We start from the raw sequence: 27,978 nt of genomic DNA, 5'->3' as shown, positions 1-27,978 counted from the left end.
CTGACCTCACCTCTGCCTTATAAGAACGTGTTCTGCTCGTTGGGGGTGCCAGGAAAGCAGTTCTGTCAAGTGCATTTGTCAGCAAGAGTTACCAGCCCTCGTTTAGAATCAAGGGTTGCGCAGATTAATTGCGTAGTAGTTTAGCTGTGCTCAGTGCAAGGAGTGCAGGAGTTGAATATCACTGAGTAACCGCAGGGGAACCCCGAGTTAATCAGTGTTCCTGCTGATGGTGAGCAGTACTGCATCACTCAGCAGAGCTGCTGCAGGAGTCCTTTGCAGCCTCCTATTTTTAGACCTCGGAGGAGGGCTGTGTCCATCGTCACACACGGTGACTAACCCTCCTGGAGTGCTCTGTGGGCCTATAAATACTGGGTGTGCTATTTCAGTCTCAGTACCTGTGAGGCAGATCGGTGCGTGAGGGCAGCTCTGTGCTGCTGAGGGCAATGTTCCGTCCCACACCTGCCCTCAGGTTACAGCTGGGCTGTGCTGCTGGGCTGTGCTCACACACAGAACCAACCCAGGCGGCTCTCGTTTCTGAGCCCTTGTAAGACAAATCTTGGCCAGTGAGAGTTTCTAAGGGAGATCTGCCCAGTCTGGAGGCGGAATGCTTCCAGCTGTTCATTGCAAACAGCAGACCTGCACTGAAGGATGTTACTGTTCTTAGCACTGTATATTGTGTGCGGTCTCATTGCTGTAAAATAACATATATGTACATATGTTTTAAGATATTGGAGTATCCCTACTGTTGTGGAAGTGTGTACTTAGGCAAGCATTATAAGTGCGAATGCAGCTATTTAACATGCACATGTAGCACTTCATCACTATTGTGATCCTATAATACAGCTGGCTGGTCTTTTTAATTCAGCTGGAGTACTTATCAGGAAAAGAGCTGAACTGGACTTGTATCTCACTTGCTGCTGTCTTGTAATATTGGCCCTTCTGCTTAAATTTAGCCCATCTGTATTCATATTCTCAACCAGTGACCAGCCTCTTCCTTTTGCTGTGTATGCGGCAGTGCCCAGCTACAGGCAAGGTAAGTGAACTTATAGGGCTGCTCTGTCTTTCTGTTCTTATTAAAGTACAAGCTGGATGAAGATTTCAGGGCTGTTTTGTGAGCTCTGACAACTTAAATGTGCTTAATGTTGCCAGGGAGAGCAAAGGAAAACTGTTCTTTTTATGTAGGTGTTGAGATGAAGATTTGCTGTGATGCTCTCAGCTTTGCGGAGGAACTTCTAAAAGTTCCTAATGTAGATTGCACCAGGTGAGCAACCTGGAAATTAAAAAGCCTTTGTTCCCATCTGCAGCTTTGGACAGATCACGTGCACTGCAGCAACTTACAGATCCTGAAACAGGCAAAGAAATAGAAAAAAAAAAAAAGTTCAGTCTTTTGCTGTAGTCACTGAGCTGCATTGGATTCCTTCTGGCAATGCTGTATAGCAGCTGCTCTGTCAACTGCAAGACAGCAAAGTTGTGTCTTTTTAAAGATGGGGCTGTGTCTGTATGTCGGGTCTGCACGACGAGGGTTTGATGGCAGCTGCAGCAGTGACCTCTGGTGGTCTCCAGCAGCTGCCCCAGCTCAGCTCAGAGCCAGATCCACCCAGGACTAGAAGGGTGGTGCTGGTGGCCTGAGCTGAGCCTGAGCAGTGCTGTCTATGCTCTGGGGATGTGGGGAAGGTGTTTGCATTTGCTTTAGCTCTCACTGCTCTGATTTGTTACCAGCCGGTAATAAATTACAGCAATCAGTCTATGCTGAGTGTTTTGACGGTGACAGTAACTGGTGATTGACCTCCCTGTCCTTACCTCAACCTGTGAGATTCCTTTTCCTCCATCCTATTTCCCCCCTGTTCTGTTGAGGAGTGGAGCATGGTGCGGTGGAGCTGAGCTACCTGTTGCTGGATCACAACAGTGTGTGTGTGCTGCTGGGAACCTGTGTGAGGATTCCACCATCATTTTAAAAGAAATCTGAGCAGTGGGAGGACGTTTAAGGAGGGAGCTGAGGGGCTGCTGGGAGCGGCATTCTGACCAGCACAGCTGCAAAAACATGAAACTTTTTCCCTGAAGATTTGGAGGAAAATGTTGGGGTTTCCTGTTGCAGCAAGTCCTGGGAATGTGTAAATGGAGCAGAGAAAGAGAAGGGAGCCTTCATCCTGCCCAGCCGTATTTCTGAAGGTGGTTTGCAAAGCCTCTGAGTCATACAGTATTATCACAGAGTCCCCCCTCCTCCTTTTTTTTCCCTCCATTCTGACAGCTTAGATTTGGGTGGGAGAATTTTGCCCTCTTGCTCTCACCCTTCTTAATATTCTGCAGTAACTGGAATAAAAACATATAAAACTCATCATGCTCTTCTAATACAGAACAATGTGGCCTACAGCCTGCTGGAAGGAAAACTTGCATCGGCTTAGAGTATAAATGAAGAAGCTTGAGGCAGAAATTAAGAAGTAACACAAATCATCGGCATTTCTGATGGTACAGAAATGTGAATAGAAGGGCCGTGTTTCACTTGGAGATCATAAGCTCAGTCAGTGTGTCAGCGGGGTGACACGTTAGTGTGCAAGGTGTGCTCAGGACAAACGGGGGCTTCCATGTGCTTTCTTTTGTTGCATCTTTTGAGCGAGCTTTCTGCTTCAGGAGCTCTGTGAGGGGGCTTAATGGCTTTCTGCTGGTTCTCTGTTATATAGTCACGTAGCTCTTCCCTTTCTATCTTTTCCCTTGGCATTAGGGAGCAGCTTCTTGCTGTTTGCAGAGGTAATAACCAGCGGGTTACTTAGCACAGCACTTTCTATATAGTGAGAACATTCCACAGTGGGTAGGTGTTCTGCTTCACCAGGCAGAGTGCATCACAGAGCATCTGTTTAACGTGCGATTAAGAACCTATGAAGCTTGATAGATCAACTGCCCGGGGAAATAAAGTTCACTTTGTTTGGAAGCAAAGACAGAAGTGGAGCACTGTGTTCACAGTAAGGTTTGTACTTCTTTCCCCTTTTTAAGAAGAATAAGAAAAACAACTGAGCACCTGCCTGGCAGAATAGTTGTTCTCAGTCATATGAATGGTAGTAACTACTTTTGGGATGTTGTCTTAGATCTTCAGCACTTCAGTAGTGTTTAGCATCTGATTTAGGCCTTAAAAGGTATGCAAATCAGTATTGGTACTCCCCAGAACCTCTTCTCTAGGCTGAACAAGCCCAGCATCCTCAGCCCGTCTTTACCCGGGAGGTGCTCCAGCCCCCTGAGCATCCCAATGGCCCTGCTCTGGGCCGGCCCCAACAGCTCAGGGTGCAGAAAATGAAATCCTTCTGGGCAAACGTAAGCCGTGGTATTACTGCACTGATTTCATTTGCCCTACATGTTTGCTTTGGATTTTATGTGGGGTCTCATACGGGTTTTATGCTAATCATGCTAATGGTTTTGCAGAAGAAAACGTCTTAGAAGCACAATTTCCTTGTAGTATCTAAATATCCGTCATGTAGAACAGTCCCAGGTTGTACATTACCTACAGACAAGGCCGCATTTAAATGCAGAATAACTGGGGGAAGAACCTGTCTTTACAGTGGGGTTGGGAGCACGTGATTAATGAGCTGGAAGACTTGCTGGAGCTGAGCCCTGACAGTGACCGTTCTTATTCCTGCTCCAGATAACATTATGCTTGCTCCATTTTATTGGCACACATGAAACACCTAAGCATGGTGCCGTTGCATCCCTCCTACTATACTAGGATAGTTGCCACCACAAATTACTGGGTCATGACTGACCGAGAAGGGCAGGGCTTGGTCTCTTGTACCTTTTTATGGTATTGCAAATAGCTATGCAGTCATCCTGGAGGAACAGTGCAAGAAAACAAATTACAGGCTAAGCCAGTCTGCCGGTGTCTCGGTGCAAGAGTTTGTTTATGTTAGTTTCACTCTGCCAGTTCTTCCAGAAAAAGGAAATACAGGGAATGCTGCCGTATCAACAAGATCTTCAGCAGGTGTAAGGTTACCAGTGAAATAAGCCACCTGGGAGTGCGCCCTGGGTGCTGCACTGGGGTAGAACAGTTAAAGACACTCGATGGTTCCTTCCTTGGATAGGAACGGGGAAGTGGACTAAATGAATGTGAAGTTCAGTTGGGACAAACACGCTTCTCCAGAAAATCATAGAATGACCCAGGTTGGAAAAGACCTTGAAGACCATCAAGTCCAACCGCAGCCTAACCAGTACCCTAACTCTAAAAACCCTCCGCTAAATCATATCCCTGAGCACCACATCCAGACGGCTCTTAAACACATCCAGGTGCAAACAAAGAATCCTCCATAGAAACGCAGTCCAGCAGAGAGAGATTTGAGAGATGCAGTGACTTATAGCCTTACTAAAACAGAACCATGTGAGCTGTGATCCTCAGGAACAGCACAAGTGCTGTCCTGGCCTGCAGCGTCACTGTCCTTTATGTCTCATGGTACCCGTTTTCTCTGTAAAATGTGTGTATTGTCAGCAGTTCTTAGTCTGTTCTTGTTACAGTTAATAAAAGATAGGATAGAATATTTTAGCTAACCATTGCCATGGGGTGTGGTTTATTTTAGCTCTCTGCTGAGTTATTTCTGAGAATGGCCATCCTTCTTTCAAACATGTTTTACGTTTTGTTCCTATTCTCAGATACCGGCTTCTGCTGAAGTCTTTGCAGGGCTATGCAAATGCTAGTTTTAGCTCTAAATAGCTTCTCTATTTATTCAGAACTAAAGATTTGTGGCAAGACAAGCTTTTTTAAGAGCAAGTCTGTATCTTAGAACCAGTGATTTGGCTGCTGTGCAAGAGTTGAACTGACCCTAACCGATGCAGGTGAGGATTGGCCTCTGCACGTCCCACATCTCTGCCTCATCTCTGGAGGCGAATGGTGCCTTCAAGGCCAGGTTGGATAGGCAGCCTGAACTAAGGGGTGGAGACCAACCCAGCCCATGGCAGGAGGTTTGGAGCAAGATGATCTTTAAGGTCCTTTCCAATCCAAGCCTTTCTATGTGTCTGGGACAAATAGGCACAAATAAGCAGTTAGATGAATGATTACAGTCAAAACCGTGGTCATTCCTGAACAGGCTGTTTGCTCTGGGAAAAAAAGGGGTGATGAAAAATATATGGTATGAAGTTCCATGACTGCTGACGTTCTCAAGCCCCATAAATAGTCCGTGACTGCAAACACAAATTCAGATTTGTTAATCAGCCCAATCCCTGGAGAGAAATGGGAGAAAACTGTATCGCAGATACTGCATCCATCATTGGTGTCATTACTGTCGCTTCCTATTTGCTCTAATAAAGAGACAGAGACCTAGAAAAGGAGTCTAAGGCTGTGATTGGCAGCACAGGGAGGAACCTTTGCAAAATGGAGCCAGCTTGTTTCCAAGTCACTTCAAAACTAACAAGCTTTCTGCTACTTTTAGACTGCAAAATATGTAATGTCTCCTGTGCTCACCCTGATACACGGGGTGCTTTTATCGTCATTCTCATCACAGTCATGCTTTAAGAAACCTCAGAAATATTGTCTTATCTGTCATAAAATCTAACCTTTTATAATAGCTACCAAAACTCTTAATTCGTGGCTGCTCTGCTTCATAGCAGGATTATGGTTTCCATTTAAGAGGAAAGAAAAAAAAAGCAGTTTGCCCAAGATTAGTGACAAGAGGCAGCAGTTTCAGTAGCAGCTATAGCCATTAAGAGTGCTTTCTTGCTAAGCCCTGTCACCTTTCTTTTAAGACAAGTGTTTCTGCATCTTTTTGATCCTGTAGTCTATAAAACAGTACCATATTTATTTGGCACACTTGTGTTTTTCTTGTTAGTCAGATTTTTCTCCTTTCTAACTTGAAGGCTGTAAACTGTTTCCAGTCAGTCTGATGCTTAAGGGCCAGGAGCCTAATGAGAACAAACGAGAGGCTAAATTTTGCTTTTGCTTACAGTGGGTTTGTGCCAGAAAAACTCAGCTGAAGTTACTGGAGTAGAGTTACCCTTGTGCAAAGCCAGAGTAATAGAGTGACCTGGATTAATTCCACTCCATTAATTACAACTTTCCCTCTAGTCTGATTTTCTCATTTCAGCAGTAATAAAGGCTGGTAGTGAGAGGGACTATCAGAATGAAGACTATGGTTTTTCATTTCCACCTTACAAACGATGCTGACTTTCTGTGTGCTTTAGTGACCCGTTACCTTTCCTGTTCACAGCTGACTGTAACGTTCAGTCACCTTCAAATCACAAAACAGACACTGGACACTCAGCAGTGGAAAGGAATCAGAACAGATGGACATTTACATAGGTTAATAGCTGCTAAAAACAATTCACTGCAGCAGTTCTGGAATTAACTTTCCAGTAATTGTAGAGCTGCTTGAGAACCTGCATAATTTCAGAGTGCCACGTTTGGACCAGCAGCTGAGTGTCCATGTAGTAGAGCTATAGAACAGGGACTTCTCATTGTCAAGATTTAGTTGGACTGTGGATGGATTTGGAAGTCGAAAGCTGCTTGATTTCGGTCATCCTAGCACAGAAAACAGGCAGCTTTCCCAAAGACATCCAACCCAAGAACGTCAGTAAGGAAGAGTACAGAGCACTTTCTGCAGGCGGTGCTGCACAGACTTGGAGTAGTTGCTGGCACTCACTTGGCAGTTCTCTTCTGCAGGGATGAACCTGTCCACTGCCACGGACTGAGCCTGTTTATTAATACTGGGTGTGGGCACAGATTTTAACCATATTCAACCCAAACAACAAAAGCTAACTGTCGTTAACCTTCTTGGCCTGTATCCCTAAAACAGTTCTATCTAAAGCTGGAATACTCACGCCAGTAGGCAAGAGCAGCAAGGCAGGAGCAAGACTGTGGGTGGTGAGAACAGATGCAGCACGCAGAAATATTTTAATGCTGCAGTTTTACTTTAGCATGGAGGCGGGCTGTGTGTGTTTGGGCAATGCTGTGAGCCAGGAGAAGAGCCCCAGGCTGCCACCCACATTTGTCAGTATTCTCACAAGGGGAAAAAAGAGAATATTTTCTGTGGGGGGTGGGCTGAGGCCAAACACCCCATGGTGAGGCTGGGAGGAGTCTTTATAAAGTCTCAAATAGGTTGTGGATTTTTGGAGGGTTTCCTCCCCTGCCCCAAGTTTTTATGTGCATGTTTGTTTCACGGTTTGTGGTGGGTTGGCTTTTGTCAGATCTGCAGCATGGCTATTTCTGTACAAGTTATTAAACAGTAAAAAGGGAGAGAAAAGGAAGGCTGTTTGCAGTCTTGGAGGACTTTGTTACAAAAGCAAACATTAGAGTTTAATAGATTTTCACGGATGTGAAAACAGCTCCAGCAGGGGAGCTGAAGAGAGGATGGTGGATAAGATTCTGAAAGAGTTTTTGACTGCTCAGCCTCTGATCAAACCTGGCTGCTAACAGCATCAGTGGGGCCAAGCAATCACAGGTGTGTGTCTGTACACCACTTCCTTGTCTTCGAAGTACACAGTGCTTTGTGGGTATGTAAAAGGACCAGGAATCTCTGAATGCTGCGTGCATCCTGGATGACTTCAATGAACGTTGGGTACTTTCCACTGTGCAGGTGTACGTGTGAGCTCTGATGCTCATCGTTTTATAATGCAACAGGAAAGATCTCAAGAACCCCTCTGTGAGTGAAGATCAGTCAGTCAAGACTGCTGTGATCTTTGTGACCTGACTGTCCTGGCTGCTTTCAAAAAGCACCGTAAGGATACTGGCTGTTAAACCCCTGTGCTGTATGACATGTGTGTGCTCCCTGCTTCTATACACAAGTCACTAAGCAGCGCGTCCCTCATTCCAGTGAGTGGCCATGTGAATTACTAGCAAAACTGCTCGTAGTTGTGGACAGCTCATCCTTGCTGTTTAGCTGAGAAGTTAAAGCAGTAAACTGAAAACATCATTTGTCCTTTCAGCCTCAGCTTTTTCAGTCTGTTTCCCAGAGAGGTGAAAGTAGCTGCGTTGGCTGCCTCAGTACGTGTCTTCCCATGCATCTCCTGGGAGCACTGTGCAGAGTTCTACTTGTGCTTACTCTTTGCTTGGAGGGGGGAGCAGCCTTAATGAGTCCTGTGAGAGTCATTCTTAGGTTTTTGCCTTGGAAAACGAGAGGATCAGAGGCATGCTATGAAGGAGCTGGCGTGCTCTTTCAGTGACAGAAAGGGAGACAGATGGTGAGCTTTGGTTCTTGAAACCTCCATCCATTTCTGCAAGGAGAGGACATTCATTCTTTTAGGCTTTCTGCATTATTTCAGTCTCTAAATGCAGTTAACAGTTTCACTTAGTGAAGTGTGCTTTAATTCCTGTCCTGTGCCTTCCAGCTGTAATGCTTGAGCAGTGGAAATGCTGTGTTTTCCCCAGGGGGGGAAGACGGTCTTGTGAAGGACAAAGTGTTTGGGAACCATTGGGATGAAAAGGAAGTTCAGGAACCGCATGGCATAAGTTTCAAAGAAAATCCCCAGGATGGTTTTTTAATCTTATAAAGGAATGATCTGCTCCACTTCTCCCTTATTTGTGACTTGTGTTTAGTTATGTCGGTGTGTGCTGTAAGGTGTGCTGCTTCAGTTGACGTTACCCAGGCTGAAAACACCAGAGGAGAGCAACAAGGATGAGACAGTATCGTGGAATACAGTGCAGTTTATAGCATGCATGTGCTGTACAAGCATTCTGACTATCAATATGCTTTCCTTGTTGTCCATAAAATTCCTCTCATTCACTTCCAGGAGAAGACTGGGAAGTCCTTCTTTTCCACGTGTTGTCTGTTCACCTTACAGACTGCATTGGAATAGTTAGACTGACATTTCCTATTTATGCACAGCTGGGTACAGGATGGGCAGTAACACACGAAGCTGTCTCGGATTTGCCCACCTGGCTCTGGTGATGTCAGCACATTTCGGTCCCTGTAGCAGTTCAGTGCTGCTGGTTTTTGCACTCTGCTGGTCAAACACTTCAGAAATAGTTGCAGAGGAGAGTTCTGTGTTTTTTTGTTTTGAATCCACCTCGGTGTGTGTGGGGGAGGCAGCTCTCGGCCCTACACTGACTGCTTTGGCAGACCCATCCAGTTTCCTCTGTAGTGTTCTCCACATGTGGTTGTGAAATCCAGTGGCTGACCTCTTTTCTAAATACTGAGTCACCATTCTTTTAAAATAAGTGATGCCAGAATTCTCCCTTGTTTTCAGGACCTTTCTTTCTACTTCTGCAAGTATTGAGCATTTCTCCCTTGTCCATTCTGCACAATCACTTTTCAAGTAACTTTATTATTCTTTTTGCTTTACTGTGTTCTGGTGTAAGTAACTGTTTGGTTTGTCTTCCAAGCAAAAGATCTGCTAACAAAGACTGCTTTCCTTCAGCAATGCAGGAGCAGCCACCGAGGAGTGTGCTGTGCCCCACAGTTAGCACAGAGCGTGTTCTTCACGTGGGCACACCTTCTGTGTGTAGAACACGGACAGTAACGATGGTGTTAGCAAAGATGAAGTGTTCTGTTTTCTCAGTTCAGTTCTGAGCAAATAGCTGATATGTCTTCACTGCACTACCCAGCTGGAACCACCTGATGTCCTGCATTATTAACGTGGTTAAATGGTATTGCGTGTAAGTAAATGTCTTAGCTTGGCCTCTTGCTAACGATGCTAGACTTTGGCTCAGAGGTAAAAAGGGACCAAATGTAAGCCTGGGCTGCAAAACAGCCAGCAGACTGAATGAGTTCACTTTTTATTGGTGAGTCGTCATGTGCTTCAAGAAAATGACACGCAAAGCTCATAGCAGCCTCACATGGATTTGGTTGAAAAACCCAGTGTTGCACAGTGAAAAGGGCTGCTCACCCTTTTATCTGTATGGTTTAACAAGGCAAGTCTGATTTTGGGCCTCCCCTGTTGCAAATTACACATTCCACTCTCTGTACCGCTGATCTGATCTCATTGTTAAGCACCACAGTTCTCTCTTTTGTTTTAATAATCACACAAAGGTCTGGAAAACTGCCATAATTCAATAAAAAAGCAAGGCTGACTTCATGGTTTCCTGGCTAGCTCTCTCCTAGGCTGCAGTGAACCTGCATATACCCTTCGGAAACGTTACTGACAACATTACGGGGTTTCGTTCTGTACAATGTAATGTTTGTGAGAGGATGAAGTGATTCAAGTCACAGGCTCGGGGTATGGTGTCACTGCAGTAGTCAGAAGTGGCATTTGTGCCTTGCTGCTCCCATAGGGATGCTGTGGGGCTCTGTTTCTGTTGGAAAGATTTCAGGTTCGCCACAGACAGAGAACAGGTTTTTGCTTTCTGTATTGTGCTTTCAGCATAATTGATCGCATCAGGTTTTGTGTGCGGATGGACAGGAGTTTGCTCCACATCAGACATGGAATGTTAGGAGTATGGTGTGCACGGAGGATGTCAGTGCTGGTTTAGCCTCAGACGTGGGGTCAGAGCCTCTTCTTTGAACCTCTCCACATTCCTCAGGATGCGATGGGAGTGTTCTACCGCTTAGAACAGCCTGAGGTGACTCCTGAAGTGTCTCTTACGATGAACCTTCGGTACTATTGGATTCTCAGAAAAGAGTCGTACATTTTAGGTAGGATGATAAGGCACAGATAAAATGAGGTGGTGAAGTTGTATTGTACGGGCTGCTCCAAAAGTAATGCCTGCCGTTTATTTCCATGGGAACTGCACCGGGTGCAAAGAGCACAACAGCACAGTTGTGTGGAGCAGTGTCAGCTACAAAGCGCCGTGTCTCAGCACTGTCACTACCAGCAGCTCCGTGTTTTGGCCAGCAAAGAACAAGAGCCGAATGCGGCGCTGCTAAAAGCTGCATGGCCAGATCTGGGGCTTTTCTTTCCTGTCCGTGCCCCCAGTGCTGCAATGCACCACATCACTGCGCTCACACGCGCTGCTTGTGCTCCATCCACATTCACAAGTGGAGCTGGACGCCTCTGGCTGCCATTTCCCCGCACACTGAGGCCGTACATTGTATCGCTGCACACCCCGCTGTGTCACCCCGCCGCCACCTGCTGACAGGCACCACACGGGTCGGGTTCAGCTGTGCTGCCGTCCGCCCCCTCGTGACGTCATCGCGGCGCGACGCCGTCCTTCCGGCCGGTCGCTCGGTGTCATGGCGGCCGTCGGTGCTCTCCGTCAGACCGCCCGCCTGGCCTCGTCCAGCGCCCTGCTGCAGGTGCGGGCCGACCCGGGACCCCCGGCCCCGCCTCCTCCCGCTCCTCGCCCTCCTGGGCGGCGCCCGCGGGAGCCGGCCCGGCCCCCCGGCAGCGCTTTCCTCCCCCGTTCCCCCGCAGGTGCTGTTCCGGGCGGTCACCTTCGGGCTGAACGCGCTGATGCTGCGCTACCTGTCCAGGGAGCTCCTCGGCGTCGTCAGCGTGAGGTGACGCCGCGCTGCCCCGGCAATGGGAGCCGCCGGGAACCGCCTCTGGTGGCCGGGTTTCCTTGGCACGGAGCGGGGCCGACCCCGTGTCCCGTCGTGTCTCCCGCAGGCTGACGCTGCTCTATTCCACCGCGGTGTTCCTGGCCAGGGAGGCGTTCCGCAGGGCCTGCTTGAGCGGCGGCGCGGAGCGGAGCTGGGCCGCGACCATCAACCTGCTGTGGCTGACGTGAGAGCGGCTCCGCTTTGCTTTAGAGCTCACTCCTGGTTCCGGCTGGAGGAGGCGGCGGGTCCTGCAGCGGGACCTGCACGAGGCGGCCCGTGTCTGCAGCCCGCGTCTGCACTGCATGCCGTGCATGTTTTCTTCTGCTGACTCCACTGCCGTTGCCTGGAAGGCTCACTGTAACAGTTACATTGGGGCTATCAGACTCATAGCTGCAAGTAGTAGCTCGCACTGACAGGTTTTACACCAAAACTTGTAGCTACAATAGCAATGAGTTTGTCTGATCTCTTTCGACATACGTAAAGTACAGCAGCGTGGGAAATTTGAATCAGATTTTCTCTTGTTCTTTTTTCTGCTGAAGGAAACCTGACTGTTTTTACATTAACGTTTTAGAGTCCCTCTTGGTGTCTTCTGGTCTGTTTTCCTGGGCTTCGTCTGGCTGCACGTACTTGAAGTTCCGGATCCATCCGTGGTTCCTCACTATCAGGCTGGCGTGGTGGCGTTTGGCCTCTCTGCAGTTGTTGAGCTTCTAGGGGAGCCATTCTGGGTTTTAGCCCAGGCTCACCTGTTTGTAAGGCTTAAGGTTAGTAGGGAAGCTGTGAGCATAGGGCTGTGTGGGACGGAGAAACTTCGTGCTGAAAAAGTGACGTAATGGAAATGAAGACCAGATTCCTGAACTGGATCTGTGCATGTTCAGGGGTGCTTAAAAAACAAATGAAGCTATGGGTTGCTTCGTGCTGTACGATGTAGTCATAATGTATTTGTAACGTTAATTTGCTCCTGTTTAAAAAAGGAAGTTAATTTGTTTAGAAGTTACCTCCCTAATGCTCATTAAATGTATAATCACAAGTGTTGCTCAGAGGGAGGCACAGACGCCTTCCACACTTCTGCTTTTCACTGTCGGTGTGAGGCTGTGAAATGCAGCAGCTGGGGTCACGATTGTGCCAAGCAGGATTTACTCCCATGTGGGTCCCACACAAGGGAGCGGGGCAGTGTGATGGGGGAAAAGTGCCCTATAAGACTTGAGAATGTGCAGAGATGCTGCAGCGTGAGGTGGTCAATGCAGCAGCAGAACTGTGGTAGCCACACTGACTGTGAATGCCTTACAGGTCCTTTGTGGGTTGTGTGTGTGAAACTGGAGTGCTTTGCCTTCCTGTAGGTGGTTAAGCTGGCAAAAATGAGTGTTGTCTATTTTCTCTTTCTTGAAGGTAATTGCTGAAAGCCTTTCGATAGTGTCAAAATGCACTTTGACAGTTATCTTAGTCATCCTTTATCCGCAATGGGGCCTTCACATTTTTTCCTTGGCTCAGGTAAGTTTCCTGTATTCTGTATATAAATTCTTGCTCTGAAATGTTCTTTGCTGCTGTCTGTGACATTTAACCTGCTAGATAACACTGAGGAGGTGAGAGAATGTTCCTCCGAGGTGAGGGTTTAAATGTGAAGGATTTTGGTGATAGACGTTACTTGGCGCGTTGAGCCCAGTCAGTTTAATGGGCACCTTTGTTGTGTGCCTAAAGGTACATTTTGTGAATAAGGTTGTTACGTTGTGTGTGCTTTAGCTGTTCTTGAGGGCAGAGGGCTGTGATGCTGATCTGCTGATTAAAATGAATTTAAATCAACAGTACTCTGTGTGTGGGGAGGGGAGTTACAGTAACGCCTTCAGCTAGGTTCAGAGTTGACAGGAAGAAGAACTGCCTTCACTTCTCACTGAGTTCTCACTCATTCTTTGTTTTTTTCCTTCCTTGTCTTTCCAGCTTTTGTACACCAGTGTTCTGGTGCTGTGCTATGTGGTTTGTTTTGCAAAGTTCTTGGGGTCTCCTGAAGCAACAAAGAAGTCATTTCCGATTACAAGAATGAAAGGCCTGTTACCTAACTGGATGGCGGATAAGGTGGGTCACACAGTTCATTCTTAAGTCTTTGACGAGAGCGCTTTGAAAACTGGAGTTGATGGAGTGACTGAGAGATTATTTCTGCTCCTGGACACCATGGCTGGTTAGGAAGCATGGTTGCATAAAATTCCATTCACAGTTGTTGCATTCAAATCCTTGTCAGAAAACCACAGTGAACCTGGAGCTCTTTGTTTCTGGGCCTCGTTGGCTGCCTCATCTGTTGATTGGAGATGGAACATTTACAGTGTTAAAGGGAGTGAGCTGGTATCAGGTAGAAGAGAATCCAGGGTTGTCTTACAGAGCTGGTACTTCAACTTCTCCTCAGACAGAACGTGGTGGTGCACAGCGTCCTGCAGATACTCAGATCTCTGATGTCCTCCAAAAAGGAAATGGGGCAAAGAAAGAAATGAAAAGGCAAAGATGAGGAAGAGACTGAGAGATTGAGGACATGAAGGCAGTTCTGTCTTGTGAGGCTTGCAGGAGTGCTTTGAAGAGCACTGAAAGATGTACAGTACTGTGAGGGGCAGAGTTATATTGGTCTGCTAAACAACTTTTCCCCCTCTCTGGTTACTGTTGAGTGATTTACTCTGTAGAAAACTTATGCAGTTCCTTTGTGTATCTGCAAAGATGGTGATTTTCCACAAGGGAGAAAGTCAGCCAGACCAGGGTGACGCTGCTTCTTTGATTTTGCAGGCTTTCCTTAACTGGAAGGAAGCATGGCTGACTTGGAGCTTCTTCAAACAGTCCTTCCTGAAGCAGATTTTGACAGAGGGTGAGGCTCGATGTGTGGGAATGCTGGGGGAAGGAAAGTGGATACAGGTCACAAAATGGACAAGGAGCCTGGGAAGGCTGGGAGGGGATGGTGGTCAGAGCGGCACCAGCAGGTGTTGGCAACCCAGGTGCAGTTACGGAAGGTTTGTGGAGGATCAGAACTGTACCGTCCTGCTGGACATGTCTCTGGAATGCGTCCTGTTAGCAGGGCCTGGACACACACGGGGAGAGATGTGGGGGTTTGTCCTTACTTCTGTGTTTTCAACTTCAGGTGAGCGATACGTGATGACTTTTCTGAATGTGATAAACTTTGGCGATCAGGGTGAGTGTGGCGATGCTGTGCAACAATGACATCATTTTCTAGTTGCTCCTTTTTGTCGCTTCTGAAAATACTGAAAATATTAGAAACCATTTGAAAATAACATGAAAATGTTGGAGGATTTCAGTGGCGCTGGGACGTTGAGGTGCATTTCAGAGAATGATGGGTAAATGGTTATTAAATATAACACACACCAAAAAACAAGAAACAAAACCAGAGCAACTTGTTTGAGGGTCGTGGATTTAAGGAATGCTTCTCCCTTGGATCAAAACTTGGCAGTTGTGCCTCTTCTGCTGTGCGTCTTGTTTCTGTTTTAAAAACTTGGAAGGAGGCAGCATAGTATCTGATACATTGCAGTTCCTTCTCTTCATTTTCTTGGCCCTGTTGTCTTCCTTTGCAGTCTGTTAGCTGTTACAGCAGGAACACTGTTGTTTGTAGCATCACATCTCCAACTGAATGTGCTCCATAAAAGCAGTGTCCTTACAGAGTAATGAATGGCAGCAGCAGTTCAGGTGACAGCACTGGCTGCGCCACAGGCTGATTCTCTTGCATCTGGATCTTTTATCTTCCTCTGTAGTAAGAACTGAAGGGGCTGCCTGGGGGTGTCTGGGGCTATTGCTAGATTTGCTCTAATGCTGCATTAAGTTCCACTGGTTCTCTCTTTGTTTATCAGAAATGTGGAATAGGAATTTGTGCCAGAAAAAAAGTGACAGCTTGTTGGTGTGTTTTGTTTGTGAAGGTGTGTATGATATCGTGAATAATCTCGGGTCGCTGGTGGCCAGGTTCATCTTTTTGCCTATTGAAGAGAGTTTTTATGTCTTTTTCGCTCAAGTGTTGGAAAGAGGGAAGAATGTAAAGGATCAGAAGCAGGTACGTTTGTTAGTATTGGTTCCACATGAAATGCTTACCTTCTGTTGGAGATCAATTGTATCAGGAGTGTGACTGACGTGTGTTTAAATTACTGAGTGTAAAGATATTTGGAAAGAAACTTGAAGTGGAGACCATGCCGAAGGAGTCTGGACAAAAAGCAAATGGATAAAAAGGTAGCGAAGTAGGAGTTACGAGGTGCAATGACATAATGCTGCATTGTCTGGTAATTGAAGTTAAAATCCTCTACTCCAACAGCATGGTGCTTGTGCACCATGTCTGTGCAGCTGTGCTGAGGCAATTACTGTAGGTTCAATCTCTTTCCAGCAAATAAGTGGCACTTGACAATATTTGACTGACTTGAAAATACAACAGGCTGGTAAGCATTGAGCGCTTCAGAGGGTGCCCTTTCCAGAGGAAGACAGCTGTGTTTTGGCTGAGCTTTGGGATTGTTTGCGCAGTAACGATGGTTACATGAAGGAGAGGTTTCTGTATGCTCTAGAAGAAATTCTTGGTCAGATAGGAAGGTCCCAGTCAGCCAAGTGTCGTGTCTCACGTTAATGGTAGGCTGACAGAGGTGTACCTGTGTGTGTGTTTGACGTGGAGTGTTCATGGTGTGTTTGTGTGTGGGCTTATCCCGTGCACCTGGCAGGAGGTTTGACTCCTCATGAGGGGTGTGGGCAGCTGCATCTTACCATGTACAGAACTCACAAGTGGCTCCTTATGCTGTGGCGAAACTTGTAGTCCAGTGTAACAATGAAGACGTGGCCCTTTTGGTGATTCAGGCTGTGGCCCTGGGCAAATGCTGTGCTTTTCTTTGCTATTTACTGGCTGCTGTTTGCCCCTTTCCTTAAGCCCTGAAACAGAGCTGTCAATGGCTGATCTTTGTTGAGAGTTCTGCATATAATACGGAAGAGAATAAGAATACCTGAGCACAGCTGGAAGCCAGGACCAAGTGTGTAGGTGTGTCAATACCAAAAAATAGTCTTGGCTGTGCCTTGCATTGTGCCAGTGGACTTTTTCCCCCTGGAACAGTTTCTCTTGGTGACAGCAGCAGTTGTGCTGGTTCTAGTTCGTGTAATTGACTGCTGGGTTTTGTTGTTTTGTTTCTGTTTTTTTCTCCAGGATGATGTTGCTATGGCTTCGAATGTGTTAGAACTGCTGTTGAAGCTGGTGCTTCTGATTGGCCTTACCATTGCTGTTTTTGGATGTGCCTTTTCTCAGCTGGCTCTGGATATTTATGGAGGTTCAATGCTCAGTTCTGGAACAGGTAAAAAGCTTTAGCTGTGTTTTTTGTTTCTCAGCTCTGTTCTGAGCTCTTGGCTCGGTCAGCTTTCTGTCTGAAAAAAATCAGCTCAGGTTAAAAGGAGCTTCAAGTAGCCTCATTCTGGTAGAATTATTTGATTGCTTTGCCCTCCTGTAGATGCATGCATTTAGAATATTCCAACTGTAGCACCACAGCTCCCAAAGTTACCTGCAGGGATGCTTGCAGAGGCTGGAATGTAGCCCAGCAGTAGTTTTAACAATATTAGGAGGTTTACAAGGAAGGAAGGATAAAGCATTGGCTTTTCCTGACTTGTGTCACGTGTACCAGCTTATGGCCCAATAAATACAACCACCACTTTTGTGGAGGAGATCTTGTCTGTTACATTAATAGCTGCTGCCGCCTTGTACTTTGTGTTTGGGTTCCCCTTGCTTTGTTTATTCTGTTTGTCATCTTGTCAAGATTTCCAGACCAGAAGCTTCTCAAAGGGACACAGAAGTTGCTGTTATCATCGGTGATAATGTTACAGCTTCTGTTGTGGAGTATGAAACTGTGGCTTTATAAAAGAAGTAATGATCTCTTTATCCTTGTAATGCTGCTGTCTTTATTTTGTTGTAGGTCCCGATCTTCTCCGGTGCTACTCGTTGTATGTCCTATTTCTTGCTGTCAATGGAGTAATGGAATGTTTCACGTTTGCTTCGATGTGCAAAGAAGAAGTGGACAGGTGAGGAGTACCCCCAGTGCATCTGTGTGTGATTTGCATGGAGTTAAGCATGCAAATGGGGAACAATTGTTCTGCTTGGATATTCGCTTGGAAATGCTTTTCTGTTACTGAGAAGGCAGTTTCTTTTTGCAGTCGTTTTAAGGACTGTGTGCAGACCTCGATGTAAAAGCTTTAGTTTAAACCTTTGGGTAAAAAGGATCCGAACTGACAAGGTTATTAGCTTTTAATACACAGCAAACTGGGAAAGTAATTTAATGTGAAGTCTTATTTTCTGTACATGTACATGAATAGAAGCTTCAGTTTTTAAGGTGGACTGTTATGTTAAACTCCTTAAAGTCTTGCAGCTGTTAAAACTTCTCAGTCACAGTTTCTATAGATCACATTTGGGATGACATGAGTTCAGTGGTTTATCGGCCTTGAGGAGAGCTCTGGACAAGATGACTTCCTGTGATGTTTTGCAGCCTGGATGTTTTCTTGGTTCTCTGTTGTGGTGTGTTGGCACTGCAACCTGATGGCTGCCATCGGACTTGTTTCACTTCTGTGGCTGTTGTCTATTACAGCTCTGTTCCAAATTAATTAGGCCTTTATTTTTTTTAGGTCATTAATTAAAAGAGATCCTCTTTTAGCAGTTTAGCAATTGAGCAATTCTTTTTAGATGTGCAAGGACTGCTTTTGTCCCCCTTTCCAAGTGTGATCTTCTCTTTAAAGCCACTGTTTGGAGCAGGACTAAGTGTCACCCTATTGAGCGTTATTGTTCTTCAGTACCGAATAGAGAAGGAAAAAGTCCTCAGTGTTTGATACTGCTAATTATTGTTAGTAGGTTTTCTGAAGTGAATGCACAGGTGAATAGTAGGATAGAATTTCCTTCACTTAAAGTAGTTGTTGGTTTAGTTTACTCAACGTATTTTTCATTCTTGTGCTGCATTTCTTTTCTCAGCCTTGCCGGCTGTTAGCAGATGACAGGAGTTGTTGCTCCCATGTTTTAGAAAGCAAATGGATTTTTATCTTCTGAAAATGAGTTTAGTAATTAAAAGGTGCAACTGCATATGTTGTTTATATTGTTTCTTCTTCCTAGGTACAATTTTGTTATGCTGGCCTTGTCCTTCGTGTTCCTGTGCATCTCTTATTTCTTGACCCGCTGGCACGGAAGTGTTGGCTTCATCCTTGCCAACTGCTTTAATATGGGTATTCGCATTGCTCACAGCATCCAGTACATCTATGAGTACTTCAAGGAAAGCTCCTACAGACCTTTGACAGGCTTGCTTCCCTCACCGTTTTTAATACTCGCTTATGTCATAAGTGGAGGAATTACTGTTTATTCAGAGGTAAGTATCTGCCTCGGGATGTTCCTTTCACTGCGGAGGTTTGTCAGATGGCTTCATTACCAGAAGGAAAGAAATATTATCAACAGGAAAGGCTTACAACCATAGCCTTGGAGATTTCCATTACATCTTGCAAGGCTGCGTATAGATCTATTAAAAATGAAACAAAGACATGCAATTATATTGATCTTCAGATGTGTGCCTGCTTGCCTTCTCCAGGTGGCAGAGAACTGTGTACCTAATGAGTCAGACAGTTCTGCTGGCCATCTGTATATCCACATTCTTAGTTCTTGGTAATTGATGGTGATAGTGCAAAGAAATGGTCACTAAAGATTCGGTTAAAAAAATAAAAAAGCAGTGCAGGGGGAATAAAACAACAACATCTATCATGTATGTAGCTGGCCTACCTTGTGCCAACTGGTTTTCCTTCAGTTGCTGGTTTCCTTTGTTTTAGGCATTCTTCTGCTGCGATAAGGGTTGGATGTCAAGGCTGATTCACATCAGCATTGGGGCGCTGTGCTTTGCAGCTACCACCATTACCATGTTCTGCACAGAGACCAAGCTGGTCCACTTGGTCAGAAGCCAGTTCCTCTCCCAGTATATGAAGAAAGGAACATGAAATGCTCGTGGGCAGAATAATTCTTGTTCGTGGCTGCAATTATGGAGGGTTGTATTCTTTGCACGGGTCTGCCTGGATAAAGGTTTCCACATGAGTTTGTTGGAAGTATTGATAGTGACAGTATAAGTGGTTGCTGACTAAACTACTCTGTACAGTGAAAGAGAGCCGAGTAATTTTCTCTTCATGCATCATTCGTTCTTAGCTTTTCTTCCAACAGCCTCGTTGGTGATGAAGGTCTGTAGTGCACCTGCCTGACATGAACTGATGGCCAGAATTAATGTGGGGAGCTCCCATTCTTACTGGTAGGGAGACATATATGAAGGCATTGTATGGCTTACGTCTTAATTAACATGTAATTAAGAATACCCTTATTGAGGATGGTGGGCTGTTGAAAAAGTTAGCAAAGAAATGGTTTGATGTTGAAAAACAAAAACCAGAACCAAAACCTGAAGCAAACACTGGAGCGAGGACCAAGCACGAAACCAGTACCAAAGTGGAACGTAATGCAGCGCAGAAAAACCTGAGTTATCGGTGCCCTGAAGTGAGAAGCATTAAACAGACAGTTCTGGTACTTGCAGGGAAGCTACTGGAATATGCAGCGTGTCCAAGTCCAAGCTGGCTGTGTGAGTTTACTTCTGTCAGCATCATTCATGTAAGGAGAGAATCGATTAGCTTGTCAGAAATGCTCTGAAGCTTTTCTCTAGACAGAAGTGTGGTGGGTTTTTGAGCAGTGCCGAACAACAGCTGTGAATTACAGTCACGTCCAAGTTCCAGAAGGTAGAGTTAAATATCATTGACTTCACTGCTGTTCTGTTCCTACCTGAGGTGATCAGTGCAGTTATGAGCAGATTTGTCTCGCCTTTCTGCAAAGTGGAACGTTGTGTATGTTGAATGAGATTTCCTTCTGGGTTTGTGCGTGTTGGATCTCTTGCTTTTGGATTAAAAAAATGCTGCTTTTTCTTACAACGAGGTTTTTCATCTGGTTGCTCCTTTTTGTGTTTGTTATAAACCTTTGTGTTGATTTAATTTATTGAAAATGTCAATGCTCAGAAGCAATAAAGCATTGAATTTTGTTTCCTAAGGGCGCCATGTCGTATTGCTGGTCTAAGATGTGACTTCAGAGCATACGAGCAGCACGTTGTAACAACCAGCATTCCCTTCACATGGTTTGAGTGGAGCAGGAAATGCCGAGTGTGCTGAGACGTACAGCATGAAGACTTCACTGTCATCACATAGCAAACTCCACAGGTCCTGAGACAGCTCTAGAAGCATCTTCACTTCCAATGGCAGTGAGGAGTTGGTACCAATGGACAGAGCTGACGGGGTGAAATGCTTTCTGGTATCACTGTGGTACCGTTAGAAATGTTTGGTTCTGTTAGAAATGTTTTCTTAACTGTCGCCTCCAAATCCGGCGACAAGTCAAGGCTGCGTGTGAAAGTACCGTGCCTCCGCACATGGGGAACAGATGAGACTCACACACAGTGCGTAATGCCAAAAGAACGAATTTAATGCCTTGCAACAAATAGTATATACCGGTACATGTGACCGCCCCCATCAGGTACTTGTGACCTCCCTGACTCCAGCCCAGGTGCACCCAACAGCTTTGTCTCAAGTGATGCACGGTCATAGTTTACAAATCCTGATGAGCGGGCTGAAAGGAAGTGATCACACTATGATACAGGAACATCCCCTTCACCCGAGATTTCTGTCCAGGTTTTGTCTTCTCCAATTTAGAAAAGGCTCATTGGTAGGCTAACAGCATTGTAACCAGCATTACTAACACATCAAATGCCTATTCCCATAGATTCCAGCATTGGTAACATTAGATCCTATTTGATTCACATCCAATTTATTAATAAAATAGAAGCACACTGGATAATAACCTGGATAATGCCTAATAATTGCAGTTCCTGAGACTGCATTGGAAATGCTAGAAATTCTCCCATTATGTCGCTCCGCTGTTATCTGCAGTATAACAGGTTACAAAGCAGCACACGGGCCCAGTCACTATGAAAACTGGATACTAGGGCCAGTCCTAACGACTCCCATTTACTTTCCAAAAGCACAATTTGTGCGGGCGATGGGGCAAAGGGAAGTGATGTGCCCGAGGAGTGGGGCTGAGCAGCAGGCAGGAGATGCTGGGAGCTTTGCAGGGCGCTCAGCTGTCTGCCCGGGAGGAGCGCCACCTCCTCCATGTGCCACGGAGCCTGGTGGAGAGCTGCCCAATGGCTCCTTGTGGATGTGGCCTCGTTTCCTTCAGGATCTTCAGCGTCTGAAGGGCCAAGGAAGCGACAGCTGGACTGGGGTCATGCTTCATTCCCTGAAGGCCTGCGATAAGAGGAACAGAGAGGCATGATGACCCAGCTCTCCCCTCTGGCAGGAGGGAGCGAGGGACAGGCATGTCACCTGCTGGCTGCCCCAACATCCCACTCCCTGGCTTACTTTGGTAGATGTGCTCTCTGTCAGCCCGCTGCTCATCCCTCATGTGCCGCCCTAAGAGCCCTGCGAACACAAAGCCCCGTCAGCGACCCCCGCTGTTCCGTGGGTGCAGCATGGAGGGCCGGGGATGGGGGAAGCTCAGCCTCGTGGCTCACCGATGAACCTCACGGCCTCCAGTCGCAGGGTTTCCTGCAGGCTCTGCAGGTAGAGCAGGCAGTCGCCCAGGTAGTCCTGCGCTGCACTCTGTCTCCTCCTCTTGGTCAGCTGAAGAGGGAAGAATGTGAGGTCAGTGCAGGCTGGTCCCGACCCTGTCCTGGGGTGTGGGAATGGGCATACTGTTGCGCATACACACCATGCAGTCGCTGATCTGCCAGAACTGCTCTGTCTGCACCAGGTGCTCCAGCTTCCTCCAGCGCAGGAACCGTGCAGCACCAAGGAGGGCTTTCTGGGAGGCCTGCCAAAGAGCTGAGATAGCACCGCAGCCCGAGCAGCCGCAGAGCCCGTGTCCCCAGAGCCCCTCTGCAGGGAGGATGCAGCAGCAGGGGCTGATGCTGCTGTGGGCTGCAGTACTCTTGATGTATGGGGGGCACCACGGGAGCAGCATCACCCTCCCCCAGATGAACCTGATTCCCACCTTGGACACGTTCTCTTCCTCATCGTGCAGGTGTAGATACAGCAGGACCAGGTTCCTGCACACCGTCTTCTGCATCTTCCTCTTTTCTTGGCCCTCCACAAAGCTCAGCGTTTTGAGGAAGAAGTCGATGGAGAGCTGACGCACCGTGCCGGACTCCTGTGGAGGAGGAAGGAAGGACATCTGTGTCAGCAGCTCCAAGTCCATGGCAAGCAGGGACAGCACCACCAGTGAAGTGGGGGCAAAATCTCCGAGCTGAGAGGATGCAGATCTTGAGGATGCCCTCAGAACTGCTCCAAAGTGTGCAAGCTCTGCCCAGCGGAAAGTCTGCCCAGGACCACGCAGTGCCTGAACCTGGTGAGCGGCCAGGAAAGTCCCCTGGTGCGCTGTCACAAGGCAGCAGGCATGGGCACGCTGGGCTGGCAGCCACATCCCTCGTGTGCTGGACTCCCTATCATCCTTACATCGTTAAGCAGAGCTGGGAGCTTGCCAGCCAGCTCCAGAGCCATGACGCTGAGCTTAACCTCCTTCAGGAGGTGCAGCAGGTTGCTGAATATTGGTAGGGCCGTGGCACGGATGTCACTATCTGCATCCTGCAGCTGCTCCATGATGCACGGCAGGAAGATGATCATTGTCCTTGCCTGTGGGGAAAAACACCCCATCCTTTAGGTACGGCAGCAAGCGTAATGAGGGCAAGGCTACTCCAGTACCAGCCCTGAATAGCAGGCAGTGATGGGGTGGGCAGAGCGCACCAGCTCCTCACTGCCTGAAGAGTTGCCGAGTTGTACATGGCCCCGCTACAGCCCCATGGCAGGCCCAGCCCAACCTGTGGCATTCCTGGCCACCCCTGCTCACCGTGTCCTGCCTCTTGCTGAGCTGCAGGATGCCCCTGAGCACCAGCTGCTGCATGCCCACCCTCTTGCTCTGCAGATAGTGGGCAAAGATTCCTATGATGCGGTGCAGCTCTTTGCTGAGGTCCATGCATTCCAGCATCTGCAACAACACACGTGGCTCTTAGTGCTGGATCTAACAGTCAGCTTGGGGAAAGACAGCAGGCCCCGAGGGAGGCAGCAGGGCTCGTGCTGCCAGTGGCCTTGCAGCCTCCAGTGTTCTCTGCTTCTGCAGCTGTTGCTCACCTCAACGAGGAAGACCATGGCCACCATATCCCAGGAGTAGAAGTTGGTGCTGAGCAGCTCAACCAGCTGCTGGAAGATGGGGTCACGCAGAGCAGCAGGCAGTTCCCTCATCACCCTGCAGGGATAAGAAGGCACCGTGAGCCCTGAACCAGGCAGACGCAGCTCTGGCTGTGCAGCCCTCTTGCCACTGCTGCAGGGGCCACAGGCTCTGGTGCTGTGGCTGCAGTTTGGCTGAGAACTGGGGACCCCCGTGACACCACAAGGAAGGGCTCCCACCTGGCCACCACCTGCACACCCTGGAGGTGGGTCACAGTGCTGAGAAGCGCGTCCCAGCCCCCCTGCTCCTGGATGGCCTCCATCTGCTTCTGGAGGCCCACGCTGCAGAGCAGCACCTTCAAGGACTGCACCGCGGACCTGCAGGTGGAGAAGGGTGCGAGTCACATCAGGAGCCCCAGCACCGGGTCCCTGGGTGCAGCAGGGGGACGGGGATGTGGCACCTGATGGGAGTGAGCTGGTGCTGCTGTTGCCCCTCCCAGAAGATTTCCACCTCCTGCAGCGTCAGCTCCGTGGTGAAGGACACTTGCAGGAGAAGGGCTGGGAAGAGCTGGGGGAAGATGGCTTCAGCCTCCTTGAGGACCAGAGGCAGCTGGAGTATCTCTGGTAGGATCCTTGCTGCCTGCAGAAAGCACCCGGATATGATTCTTGCCCTGTCCCCTGGGTTTCCATCCCGTCTTTAGAAGTGTAGGGATGGAGAAAGGGAGGGGGGGGGAGGGAGACCCCCAGAGCCCCAGGCAGGTCTATGGATGCATCCCAGGGCAGGAAGAAGGCTCGGGGGTGGACAGGGAAGGGGAGTGGGGACTCAGCTGGGGTTCAGCTGGGTGAATGAGGAACTCACGGCCAGGGCAAGGACACGTGGCCTCTCCTTGATGAATGGGGAGGTGTGCTGCAGAGTGTGGTTTATGAGCACTTGGAACACCTCCTGCAGCACCGTCTTCACGGTTGAAGACTCCGAGAGCATTTCCCTCCACATGGTGACAGCAACTCTGCAGGTCCCCAGGGCTGTCAGCGTGGCTGCTCCTGCCTGGCTGACGGCCGTGGGGTGGGGAGGGGGGGGGAGAGGAGCCCTGAGGGCTGTGGCCCCATACCTGGAGCAGGTGAGAGAGCAGACCAGCAGGCTGCTGACCATCTCCTTTGGGAATTTGCTGGCCAGCACAAGCAAGGCCCTGCTCAGGCTTTCAAGAGCTGGCTTGGCTTTGATGGAAGGCAGGCTGCTGTGGATCGCCTTCACAATCTTTTGCACCTGGAGGGGGGGAGCATGGGTGAGAATGGGATGGCACCAGAGCAGGGCCCTGCTGCCATCCCCACTGCTGCCTGCCGGCCAAGCGCAGTGCCAGGGATGGAGCAGAGCCCCCAGGGCTGGAGCGGAGGCAGCAGCAGGTTCCCACCTGCTGTGGAGGGAAGCGAGCCTCTCCTGCGAGCACATCCACCATGTGGGCAGCCAGCTGGGTGCTGTGGAGGCTCGGTGCTTTCATGCTCTCAATGGCTGTGAGTAAAATGTTGACCTTTTCAGGGTACAGGAGGTATTTCAGAAGGACCTGTGGGAGGGAGGAGAGGAGGGATGACTTATCCTCTGCTTGGCTGCTCAGCTGTGCAGGTGTCCCAGGAGAACTGGGAGCAGAGGCTGTGCTGGGTGATGCCAGGGATATGAAGCGTGAGGGCCCCAAAGGCACCAGGGCTGCTCGGGGACAGTGCGTGCACTCTTCCTGACACTGCAGGCCTGGGTTCTCCTGTGGGCTCAGGGTTTGCTCTTTGTACCTCGAAGATATTTCTGGCTCTGTCCTCACGGGAAACCTCCTGGTGGAGCGAAGTTTGGCTGTCCCAGAGCTGTGGTACTGTGCGCTCCTCCGGTTGCCATGGCAGTCCTGGACAGGAGCACACACGGTGTCAGTGAGGGGTCTGGGCATCTGGAGGGACCTAGCCCAACACAACTCCTCTCACTTGGGGCAGCGATGAAGATGAAAAGCTGATGAACAGCATTAATCGCCTCATCTCTGGTCCTGTCATCCGTGGAAGTGCAGGACAGGATGAGGTGTCCGACCAGCTTTCCCAGCACGGGGAAGCGTTGGTTCTCCTGGCACTTGTGCTGGAACACCGCGGTTCCAACGAAGCAGGTGCACAGCTGGGGAGAGAGGCAGCACGGCTGAGTGGGCAGCAGGGCCCAGCCCAGGCTCTGTGCAAGCCTGGACACAGGTGGGCTCTGGCTGGGGAGCCAGGATGTGGTCCCAGAGCTGAGCGCGCCGGGACTCCCTACCTCAGGCAAGACGCAGGTGTTGCTGAAGGCGAGCAGCCTGGCAATGCACACCACAGCCCTCTCCTCCACGGCCGCCAGCTGGCACGTGGTGAAGGGCAGCAGGAGCTGTGGAGAGAAAAGTTGCTGTTGTGCCCACAGCACGGGGCACTCGTCCTTCCCTTTGCTCCCCAGCTGCAGCGGGGTGGGTGGTTGCGTCCCTGTCCTGCTGCAGCCCTGCCATCTTCCCGCTGCTCCCCACCCATCCCTCTAACACCACACGGGCTAGTTTTGGGCCAGCACCCCCTGCCCGCAGCAGGCCCTGGGGGGACCTCGTGTGGATCCCTCCTTTGTGGCCTTGAACCATCCCCGCAAACCCCAGCGTTGCCACATCCAAACCTCCATGATGTTCTGCAGCTCCACGAGGACAAAGCGGCCAGCGCTGCTCACCAGCACCTGCAGCAGGTGGTGCAGGGCTTCCATGGTCTGCAAAGGAGGACAGGGGTCAGGGCGGCCTGCCCTGCTGCGTCCTGCTGGCAGCGGAGGGGCATCCCGGGTGCTGGTGCCCAGGAAGCGTCCTCAGGGCTCAGCTGATGCGCACCTCCACGTAGAGTGCCGCATCCAGGTCCGCGTCGTCCTCGTAGCAAGGGAGGTGGAGGACGCTGCCGAGGCAGGCACGCAGGAGACCGTTCTTCTCCTCTGGAAGCAGCCATGCTCCACTGCGAGGGGAGAGAGGGCAGAGGTGTGATGCTCCGCTCAGCACCCTGTGCCCTGCAGCCTGTCCCGCTCAGGGCCCCGGCTGGGACCGATGCCTCCACGCTGGCAAAGCCGTGCTGGGGCGGTACCTCATGGTGGCGATGGTGCTCATGGCCTGCTGCCGGAGCTCCGTGTCCAGGTGCTCGGCGGGCTCCTCCTGCAGCAGCACCTGTGGGCACAGCGGGATGGGATGGGATGGGATGGGATGGGATGGGATGGGATGGGATGGGATGGGATGGTGCAGTGTGCCCTGCTTGGTGTGCAGAGCCCAAGCACCCCATCCAGGCCCCCAGTCCTGGCCCTCGTTCAGGGCTCCCCAGTGACCTTGCAGTGGAAGGGCTTTGCCCTCAGCCCAGCCCTGCAGTGCTCCATTACCTCAATGCACAGCACCACCTTCAGCACGTAGTCACACAGCTGGCTGTGGACCACGCTGTCCGTGATGGCAGCTGTGCAGGCAGTGCGGACGCAGGCCAGAAAGCGCAGCTTCTGTTCCTGTGTCTGAGACAGGAGGGGAGTTACAGGGGTTGGCATCGGGGGACCCCGGCACCCTCTGGGCACAGCCGGGCAGGGGCAGCCATGGAAGCACAGAGTGCACACTACCTGCGGTCTGCATGCACAGCAGGCGTCGATGTAGCTCAGGGGATCCTCGTCCTGAGGTGACACAACGGAGGCAAAAGGATCCTCAGCTGAGCCCACGGGCCCCTGCTGGGGCTGCACCCCATGCACCTCGCCGGGCCCCTGCGGGGCCGTGGGGGTGCGGGATGCTCCGCGCCTCTCTGGCCAAGCCTCTCGAACTCGGAGTGGGGGTCTCTGCTCCATCTCGCAGCGAGGAACAGCGGCGAATGAGCCTCGTGTTCCAGCTCTGCCTCCTGGTGGTCAAAGCCCATTGTAACGGGGCTGTGATCTCACCCCGTTCCATCCGCCTCCACATAGAACCACTCCTCTTTCCCTGGGCTCGCCCCAGAGCCCCACAGCCGTCCCTGTCCTTGGGCAGGTTCGGTCTGGAAGGAGCCCTTGTATTCACTGTGTGTGTTTGCCACAGCTGCAGTGTTGGGATCCGGGAGTCCTTCTTCAGTCCATCCCCGCATCCCCCCCTGTCAAATTAAACCATGTTCTGGTCTCCATTGGGACGGAGCTGATTTTCCCTTCTTGGCATCTGGTGCTCTGTTTCGGCTTTAGGAGAAAAACAGTGTTGGTAACGCAGCAGTGTTTCTAGCTGTTGCTGAGCTAGAAGGGATGGGATGGGATGGGATGTGATGGGATTGGATGGGATGGGATGGGATGGGATGGGATGGGATGGGATGGGATGAGATGGGATGGGATGGGATGGGATGGGATGGGATGGGATGGGATGGGATGGGATGGGATGGGATGGGATGGTGCAGTGTGCCCTGC

General features: G+C 49.5%; 2 protein-coding genes across 2 annotated transcripts; one reads left to right on the top strand and one right to left on the bottom strand.

Annotated features, from left to right (window-relative positions):
* The first annotated feature begins 11,036 nt into the window (after nucleotides 1-11,036).
* LOC146756079 (man(5)GlcNAc(2)-PP-dolichol translocation protein RFT1-like) lies at nucleotides 11,037-20,415 on the top strand. Its single transcript, XM_085525002.1, has 13 exons — nucleotides 11,037-11,135; nucleotides 11,254-11,339; nucleotides 11,449-11,565; nucleotides 11,953-12,142; nucleotides 12,768-12,869; nucleotides 13,314-13,448; nucleotides 14,142-14,220; nucleotides 14,491-14,541; nucleotides 15,278-15,408; nucleotides 16,531-16,675; nucleotides 17,288-17,393; nucleotides 18,469-18,718; nucleotides 19,170-20,415. The coding sequence occupies exons 1-13, from the start codon at nucleotides 11,073-11,075 to the stop codon at nucleotides 19,332-19,334; spliced, it is 1,620 nt and encodes a 539-aa protein (XP_085381128.1). The 5' UTR covers nucleotides 11,037-11,072; the 3' UTR covers nucleotides 19,335-20,415.
* Nucleotides 20,416-20,820: 405 nt separating this feature from the next.
* LOC146756078 (maestro heat-like repeat-containing protein family member 7) lies at nucleotides 20,821-27,402 on the bottom strand. The gene is made up of 20 exons (XM_085524795.1): nucleotides 27,184-27,402; nucleotides 26,908-27,081; nucleotides 26,657-26,752; nucleotides 26,429-26,605; nucleotides 26,227-26,313; nucleotides 25,539-25,956; nucleotides 25,356-25,462; nucleotides 24,986-25,135; nucleotides 24,686-24,840; nucleotides 24,436-24,583; nucleotides 24,038-24,216; nucleotides 23,817-23,954; nucleotides 23,541-23,655; nucleotides 23,260-23,397; nucleotides 22,869-23,045; nucleotides 22,408-22,563; nucleotides 22,126-22,227; nucleotides 21,929-22,037; nucleotides 21,777-21,836; nucleotides 20,821-21,662 (listed from the first exon to the last, which is right to left on the bottom strand). The coding sequence occupies exons 1-20, from the start codon at nucleotides 27,400-27,402 to the stop codon at nucleotides 21,493-21,495; spliced, it is 3,075 nt and encodes a 1,024-aa protein (XP_085380921.1). The 3' UTR covers nucleotides 20,821-21,492.
* Nucleotides 27,403-27,978: the final 576 nt, after the last annotated feature.

The sequence above is a fragment of the Coturnix japonica genome, chromosome 28 (genome assembly GCF_054131305.1).
Source record: "Coturnix japonica strain WE chromosome 28, WE-NBRP24, whole genome shotgun sequence".
Lineage (NCBI taxonomy): Eukaryota > Metazoa > Chordata > Aves > Galliformes > Phasianidae > Coturnix > Coturnix japonica.
The sequence above is the reverse complement of the archived record's forward strand: the minus strand, read 5'-3'. Positions and strand labels throughout refer to the sequence as shown.

Bases quoted from the DNA above. Each gene is read 5' to 3' on its own strand.
- LOC146756079 (XM_085525002.1), top strand. From the start codon at position 11,073: ATGGCGGCCGTCGGTGCTCTCCGTCAGACCGCCCGCCTGGCCTCGTCC. The intron at 11,566-11,952 runs GTGAGAGCGGCT...TTAACGTTTTAG, and splicing joins ATCAACCTGCTGTGGCTGAC to AGTCCCTCTTGGTGTCTTCT. The intron at 18,719-19,169 runs GTAAGTATCTGC...CCTTTGTTTTAG, and splicing joins GAATTACTGTTTATTCAGAG to GCATTCTTCTGCTGCGATAA.
- LOC146756078 (XM_085524795.1), bottom strand. From the start codon at position 27,402: ATGGAGCAGAGACCCCCACTCCGAGTTCGAGAGGCTTGGCCAGAGAGG. The intron at 24,584-24,685 runs GTATGGGGCCAC...GGGGACCTGCAG, and splicing joins TGCTCTCTCACCTGCTCCAG to AGTTGCTGTCACCATGTGGA. The intron at 23,955-24,037 runs GTGCCACATCCC...CTCCACCTGCAG, and splicing joins CACCAGCTCACTCCCATCAG to GTCCGCGGTGCAGTCCTTGA.